This window comes from Lactuca serriola, chromosome 4 (genome assembly GCF_051521515.1).
Source record: "Lactuca serriola cultivar US96UC23 chromosome 4, Lser_US96UC23_V15, whole genome shotgun sequence".
NCBI classification, from domain to species: Eukaryota; Viridiplantae; Streptophyta; class Magnoliopsida; order Asterales; family Asteraceae; genus Lactuca; species Lactuca serriola.
Window position 1 is genome coordinate 240539441 of NC_136411.1, and position 9058 is coordinate 240548498.

Sequence of the window (9058 nt, forward strand, 5' to 3'; positions counted from 1 at the left end):
ACTAATCCCAACATCCATTCATACATTACATTAGGCTCAGAAACTCTCAAACAGATCCTTAATAGTGCTAAAGGATAGTAGAAACTAGTTTGACTTTGATTGAACTGTATGGCTGTACAAGATAGAAATTTCGGGTTGTCACAAAGCATATTGTATTCTTACAAAATACACTATATTGTATACATACCAAGCCTAATGTATTCTTACAAAGTTTTAACCATAAATTATCCTCACCTATAATTTTTATTTGGCTAATTGTTATACTTTTGTAAGCAAAACAACTATGAAGTTCCGATTTCAACAATGAATGTTCAAGAATTCATAATTCATCATCTAATTATAACATCTAATTTCAGATTTCAGCAAAGTAATACAATCAAAATCTGATTTATACATCTAACTTCATACTTTAACAAACAAATAGCATCTAAGTTCAGATTTCTTCATCTAATATCATATTTCAGTAAAGTAATATCATTTAAAAAAAACTGATTTCTGCATCTAGTTTCATGTTTCAGCAAACAAAGGATATATAATTTTATATTCCAGAAAACACAACATATAATTTCATATGTCACAAATTCTGCCAGATCTTCAGCAATTCTGGAAAGGGATCGAAACAACTGGACATGAATAATGAATATGTCACAGGGGGAAGAGAAAGAAAAAGAAAAACAGAAAAGAAGAAGCTACCTGGCCGTGGTCGTCGTCGTCGGGAACTAAACTGTCGATGTTGACGGTGAGGAGCTACTCGTCATCGGTGTCGTGGACGTCGACGTTACCTGATGGTGGTCCGACAAGAGGGTTGTGGTGACGAGATGATGATTTGGTTTGGGTATCGGCAATGGAGGGGAAGGAAGGAAGACGACATTGTGTGCCGCTACAAGTAGTGGGGCTATGGAAGATGATGGGCTGGGATGTTGAAGAAGAAGGTGGAGGAACGAATTTGATGGTTCGATTACACCAGCGAGACAACATAGATATGGACGAAGAAAATTGAAGACGATAATTGTAGGGTTTTTTTTTCTACAAGTTTTGACTTTGACATCCCATATTTAAAGGGATAATAAACATACCGACCATAATTAAATATGTAAAGATTACTATAATACCCTTAAATGATTTATTTAATTATTTATTATTTTTTCTCAATTCTTAGTGGTGCATACATCCAGATAATAGTTGCTACAAACATTTGAACTTATATATATATATATATATATATATATATATATATATATATATATATATATATATATATATATATATAGGTTCAGGTTCATTTGAGACCATTCTAATTTTGTGAGACCGTGAGACCAAATTTAAAAATAATTTTAAAATGCAAAATAAATGGAAAAATCCAATTTTTTTTTAAATATTATTTTCGGAACTTGAATTAACTAAAATAAAAATGAAAAAAAAATCCCGTTTTTTTTAAAAATACATGAAATATTTTAATAGAATATTACACTGACATATTCTAAAAAATAATTTTAAAATGCAAAATAAATGGAAAAATCTAAAAGTTTTTTTTTTTAAATATTATTTTCGGAACTTGAATTAACTAAAAAAAATTCCATTTTTTTGAAAAATACGTGAAATATTCTTAATAGAATATTACACTGTACATATTCTAAAAAATAATTTTAAAATGAAAAATAAATGGAAAAATCCAAATTTTTTTTTTAAATATTATTTTCGGAACTTGAATTAACTAAGAAAAAATAAAAAAAATTAAAATAATAAAAAATGCGTCATACGGTCTCACAAAATTAGGCTGTCTCACATGAATCTATATATATATATATATATATATATATATATATATATATATATATATATATATATATATATATATATATATATATATATATATATATATATATATAGTAAATCCAAGTTGCATATACCAACGATGATGTTGATTAGTCAACTATGATAATAAGTCGACGATGATAATGGTGTCAACTTGCGTGATTGTCAACTTGTTTGTTTGTGTTCATATGAAAGAGTCTCACAACCACGTCTTTACTACTACATTGCTTCCTATATATCCATGTCTTCATGTGTTTCATTCCTTACACCAACCTAAACAAAAGTCGTCGGACCTGACAGATAATTCGAAGTAAGATGGGCCGAGGTGAAGGGAATCCAGCTCCTCATTCCTCTGTTCAAACCCCATTCCAACATCCATCGCCACCACCACAAGGCTACCCAAACAATCATGAAAACCCACTATCATCCTCACCCTTTCCTTCACAACCAGATGCTAATTTGGCTGACAATGATCGGAATCAGAGCCACCCTCAGTCCACTCGTTCATTCGTACCTCAGTCGCCAGAAAGTATGCCGCCACCTGAAGCTTACCCACCTCAGAAGCCACATACGTACCCACCTCCACAATCACCATCAGCATACACACATCAGCCGGAAGGTGTTAGTATGCCGCCACCTGAAGCTTACCCACCTCAGAAACCACATACGTACCCACCTCAACAGTCACCGGCAGCATACCCACCTCAGCCGGAGGCTGTTCAGTTTCCTCCTCAGCCACAGCCTGTTCAATTTCCACCTCAGCAGACTAGTACTCATCAACAAGCTAATTACACTGCTCCTCAAAGTAACAACTACGCCTTTTCTAATGCTCAGCCGCAGGTGGTGAATTACGGTGGTCCGATAGGATATCAAACGCCCGTTAAAAATGGCCCTCCGGAAGGGATTGCTGTTGGAACTCAATACCTTGCTCCGACTCAGGAATGGAGAAATGGTCTGTTTGACTGTGCTGAGGATCCAGAAAATGGTAATTTCAATTACAGCTTCCAATTTATTCATTTCATTTATTTCTTGAATTCATTTACCTCTTGTATTACTATTATTCATAAGATTTTAAGATATTTATAATTGGTACCATTTCGTATTTCTTCATTTAATTTATTTTTATGTAGAAAAATACAATAAAACAAAAACAGGTTTACATTTTTGTATTATTTTGAGTGAAAAACAGAAATAATCTCAATAAGTTTTAACAAGAAAAATGGTATATTTATTGAAATAATATACAGTTATATTGTCCCCAATCACCCAATGCTGTTGATTTTTTGGACAAATAATATGATTTTACACCTTAAAAATAATGCTATCATAGTGGAAAAACTCTAAAAAACATGATTTGCAAATGACAGAGTTGATTAATATTTTTTTTATTTGTTTATTGACAGCGATTATAACGGCATGTTTCCCATGCATCACTTTCGGACAGATTGCAGAGATTGTTGACCACGGCCAAACTTGTAAGCTAATTTATATCATTATTACACATATCAGTTTCTTCGTTATGACTTATTCGGGATCATAAATGACAAAACACAATAGAGAATGAGAGTTATCATGTCCGGTGTTCATTAATGGAACAATTGTTTCATAAGGATATTTGTTTGTGGCATGTATAATATGCATCTGATTGATTTTATTACATGGTTCTCTTGTAGCATGTGCGACGAGCGGACTTATATATGGTCTAATCAGTGCGTTTATTGGGATTCCATGCATTATGTCATGCTCATATCGCACCAAAATCAGAAGCCGCTATGGTTTGCTAGAGACTCCTGCACCAGATTGGGCTACACACTTTTTTTGCGAGTGGTGTGCACTTTGCCAAGAATACCGACAACTTAAAGCCCAAGGCTTGGACCCTGCTATAGGTACGTACCTTACTTGTTGCATCTTTAATGACCAAAATCCTCTTTTTCTACTCAACATCTGCATGATTCTTTTTATGTTTTTGCAAAACCTAGATTAGTGATATCAATTCGGAAATAATCTGAAACTAATTTATTTTATTTTTGCAAACAAAAACTATATTATGTTTTCTTAGTTTGAGAGTATAATATAGTGTATATTTGATTGGTCATAATTTAATAAAAATATTTAATTACTAAACAAATGCCTGTTTTTGTAAAATCAAATTTGGTTTGATACATAATATAATTGCTTGTCCTTTTGCAAAAACCCAATAAGTAATAAACTTATTTGTGAAAATATTTTGATTGGAAACATATGCGTTTCGTCATTATAGGATGGCAAGGAAACATGGCGAAGAACCAACAAATGCAGCAATATCAAGTGATGACGCCTCCAATAAACCAAACAATGATGAGTTGACGGGTGTGAAATTTAATTTTCCATATTATCATTCCTTTTTCAATATTATATTGGTGTTCAATGAATTCATTTGTACTTGTAATAAACTTTTTTTCTTTGTATGAAATTTTCTTTTATTTCTACTCAAAGTTCTAAATAATGTAAAATATAACGTGGTTGTAAAGTATGAAGTTGATAAAACATTGATGCCGGTGAAACAAGGGAATAAAACAAAATGAGCTAGAGGAATAGAGTTTCTTATTAAACAAGACTTTTATTCCTAGAAAACTTACTAAAAAATAACTAAAACATTTCCTGATTTGTTCTAGTAAAAATAACATCCTAAACTAACACAAATAATGCTTAAAAGGAAAGTTTCCAAAAATGCCCATGAAGGCTATTTCCTAAACTTCGCCAATATTTTCCCTCCTAATTCATGAACAAAGATGTTCTTTACTTCTAATTCATGAACAAAGACTTCTCATCTCTTCAAACTTCACTTTAGCCATGGATTTGGTGAGTATATCAACATGTTGTTCAATAGTTCCCATAATTGCACGATGACAACTCCTTTCTCAACCATATGAAGTGGAATCTTGTTTCTATATGTTTGCTTCTTCCATGGAACATCATGTTCTTCATCAGTTTCGAAGTTGATTTGGTGTCAACATACAACACTATAGGGTTGATTCTTCTTCTAGTTAACTCTTCAAGTCATCTTCGGATCCAAACTCCTTCATATGTGGCACTTGTAGATACCATAAATTCTGTTTCACACAATGAAAGTGCAACGTTTTGTTGCTTTTGTGAGGCCCATGTAACAAGGTTCTCATTAAGATAAAATTCCATACCTGACGTACTTATCCTATCAATCACATCTCTAGCTAAATCCACTACTAGAATATAGACCTTTAATGACACAATAACTATGGAACACACTCACAAAAGTGAGTATCTTAAATTATTGTCATTTCTTCCAAATTTTAGAATATTTAGGACACGTTTTTGTGCGTATTATAAAAATAATGTCACAATGAAAAATAGTAAAAACATGGAGGATACTCATCAAATACATGTGTCGTGTAGAGGCGTTGTTATATAGTTCTTTTAGCAAACGCGTGTCTATTATCCTCAACACAAATGGCGTCTAAATCTAGTTTTTTTTTTTCACAAAAACACATCCATTATCCTCATCCCACGTGAAGGCTTTAGAATATTGGCGACCTCGATTAGGCTCACCTTACCTTGTCGGTGACTGCATCCTGACTCCACTTCCCCTCTACCTTACTCCACCTCAGCCAGGCTCACCCCAGTTTGTTCTACCCACCCATGGAACCACCATCTCTCCCACTCGATGGAGAAATTTTCAAAAAAAGTATCTAGTTTGGTCTTAATCTCTTAAATCTCAATATTAGGAATTTAAATCTTGATTCTCATTTGTTTCTGATTTCCCATAGATAAATTGAAATACACATAGACAAACAACCCTATATTTATAGCCGATGACACTATCTTCTTCACAACTTCTAACATACTCAAAACCATACATAGTTGTTCCCTCTATGTACCTCATAATATGTTTCATGACTTGTAGGTTCTATGAAGTTGGTCTTTCCATGAAGAGACTCGTTATTCAAACCAAAAACATGATGTTTGTTCATGTATGTATCAGATATCTTAATCCCCCAATAATACTTCTGTATAAAGTGGGATCAACAGGTTCTTTGTAACAACTTGTTCCGAATTGTTACCGATTTGGGTGTGGATGATAGTATGTGGATGATTCGAGCACTTAGAGTTAGTTTTGGAGACAAGAGTATTTTGGTAATTTGTTAGGTTGGGTTTGTAGGGAAATTGGATGTTTGTTCGAGATATTGTAAGGCAGGTATGAGTTGTTTAAAGCATATAGTTTCTTGTTACCTTTTCATGGATATAAGGATGGTTGGAATTGGAGTTTTATCAAAGAAGTTATGGCCTTCGGAATAAGTAGGGTTTGAAGGAAGACCCTAATACGTGGGGTGTAGTTATATGAAGGTAGTTACGCCATGCATAATGAGGAGAACGCTTAGTGTACTGCGGAGTTTGCAGCAGGGTGTGACACCTTGTACGCTGGGCGTACGAGGAGTACGCCGGGCATACAAAGGTTAGAGTGAAACCCTAATTTCTAGTGTTGTACCCTATATAAGCTTTATGTTTGTCCCTTTGGGTCATTCCTAAGGTAGCCTCAATACCCTAAAACCCTAAATTTACCTTGTAGCATCTTGGTGGTGTTCTTGAGCTATTAGAAGGATTTGGTGCACATTTATCCCTTGGGAAGGAAAGAAGAGAAGCTTGAAGTTATTTGGCTTGGTGGAGAGGTTTTGGATCCAGAATCATCATCTTGTGGGGAAGCTTTTTGAGTGTGGGATTATTAGCGGATCTTCAGTTAGAGATTATCGATTGGTTTCTGTTGTCCGTGGTGAGTCTTCTCACTATATCCATATGTCGAAGGCACCAATGCCAACCCATTACTTGTTATGTGGAATGCTAGTTGCCTTTGTGATACTTGCATGAAAGACCATTGGGGTAGCCCATAGGACTTGGATATCAGACCATGGGGGGAGCCCATGGCATTCCAGGTAAAGACCATAGGGGGGAGCCCATGGCATTCCAAGTAAAGACCATGCGGGGGGAGTGTAACGCTCGTAGATCCGGGCTAGTCAATTTAGAGGCAATAAGTGTTGAAAACGACTTTTTTGGCAAAAGATTATTTATAATAAATAATATTAACCAACTGGTAGAATATGTCTCAAGGTTTCCGTACATATAAAGAATGCCGAAATCCGAGTTATAACGAAGAAGTTATGACCTGTCGAAGTTTCACGGCAAAACCGACACGGCACCGGGAAGCGTAAATATTGAATTTATGATAGAAGACTTTTGGGCCTTAGTAATCTAAACAAAAGTTGTAGTGTACGTTAAACCGAGGATATATAAAAAAAGAACGCCCAAATCTGACTTCGTATGAGGAAGTTATGAATTTTCTAAGATTTGGCATAACAGTGCACGACCCGAAACTCGAATGTTAGCTTGAGAGGTTTTTGGCCTACGCGACCTAAATGAGAGTTGAAGATCTCATTAATAGGAAATCAACAGCAAAAAGACAGATGAAAACGGAGTCCGTATGAAGGAGTTAAGAATTCTTCGCGGTCATTTAACAATCTAATCTCCTCCTACTGTTAAATTTAAGACCGGTCGAGAATTAGCCGACGGAGTCTAAATGAAAGTTGTAGATCTTGTTTTTACCTACGTGTGGAAAGAAAAGAACGTCGAAAATGGAGCTTGTATGCGAAAGTTACGGATTTTTGAAAATCGGCTGATTTCCACCCTGTATGTGATGCCACGTGTCAGCGCCAGGCTGTGCTTGGCTGTCTCCAGCAGGTCACGACGTGAAATGCTCCCAGCCAACATATAAATAGAGGTGTCGGGTGAAACCAATTCCTCACACCTTCCAACTTTTCTCTCTCTAAGCCCCAAACCCCCCCCCCCCCCCTAAGCCTAGGGTAACTCCCTAGTACGAGGCGGAAGCCGCAGAGCGCCCGACGGCTCCGAGAAGAAGAGCCTTTCGGCTCGGGAATGTTGCTCCAGCGGAGCCCGATTTTGAGAAAAACCCGCTGTAAGTGAGCTGTACCTACCCTATCTTTAGTATAGCTTATGATTCAATATAGTAATGTTATTAGGACCTTAAAATAATTATTTAGGCTATTATTATGGGTTATTTAAGCGTCGTTATAATATCTTTTTAACCACTCGCGGTACGGGGCTTCCGGTTTGGAGGGCCGCTTGGGTTGCTGGATTTAGAAGTGCTTTTATGTAGAAATGATTCTGCCCTCCGGTGTTTCATGTCTGGCCTCGTCTGTATATAATGGGTGAAAAGTATTGTGTCGCACTTATATAATACTAATAATAGCTAGACTACTAATTAGTCGCGGTTATCGTTAGACTAAACCTTAGTGGTTTTGATACTAGGTTTTGTCGAGGAAATTGTTTTAAGAGTAACGAAGTGCTGTCCGAGTGCCGAGTCACCACCTAATCAGGTGAGTGCATAGTTACTTTCATCTTACACATAGATATGAAGTATTTTATATAAACTACATGCTATGTGTGCATATTATCTGTATACTTGCTATCTATGCTGGATGAACGATTTTATACATCTTTTAAATAATTTAAACTGTATATGTATTTTATATCTACAAAATATGTTGGGTAAAACATGGGTAGATGAGATATGAGTTGGATGATGAGATGAGAGGTGATATAGACCATGAGATAAGGGTGAGAGGTGAACGATGAGAGAAGCTTTTTTCCCAAATGATGGCCTCATCATTCAGCAGAGTATGGATGACAACCACAAACTATTCTAGACAGTCCAGTGGAACACTAGCAGGCTCGCAACCTGTAGGTGTTGTGAACGATGTATTCACCGGTGTACTCTAAAAACCCATTGACCTGTATTGTGAGTGGATTCTCGAAAAAGATACTGTCAATAAACGAATTAGCCCTGGAAGATGCGCCCAAAGGACTCTACCGACAGAAGCGTCTGTTGAGAAAACCCCGACGACTATGGAGTTAGCGCCTGGCAGCTTTGAATTTAGTGCCTGTTGAAAACCCGCCCGTTGAGCAAACCCCGGTGACTATGGAGTTATCACGTTCCGGCTATGGATTTAGTGCCTGTTGAGAAAACCCTGGCAACAATGGATTTCATGTCGATTCCTTAGGATAATCCTTAGGAATAAATAAACGAGGAATAGTTGGTTCTTAGGGTAGAATAAAGAAGATAATGGGGATGAGTAATTAGGTTGATTGTTTAATTATTTAATCATAATAATTATATCATTGTGGGCTGAAAACCCTGTGTACTCACCAGGTTTCCCAA

The 9058-nt window shown here is 36.0% G+C and overlaps 1 protein-coding gene across 1 annotated transcript; it reads left to right on the forward strand.

Moving 5' to 3' along the window:
• The first annotated feature begins 2056 nt into the window (after positions 1–2056).
• Positions 2057–4283, forward strand: LOC145096881 (uncharacterized). The gene is made up of 4 exons (XM_079034255.1): positions 2057–2800; positions 3219–3290; positions 3489–3701; positions 4076–4283. The coding sequence occupies exons 1-4, from the start codon at positions 2131–2133 to the stop codon at positions 4159–4161; spliced, it is 1041 nt and encodes a 346-aa protein (XP_078890381.1). The 5' UTR covers positions 2057–2130; the 3' UTR covers positions 4162–4283.
• Positions 4284–9058: the final 4775 nt, after the last annotated feature.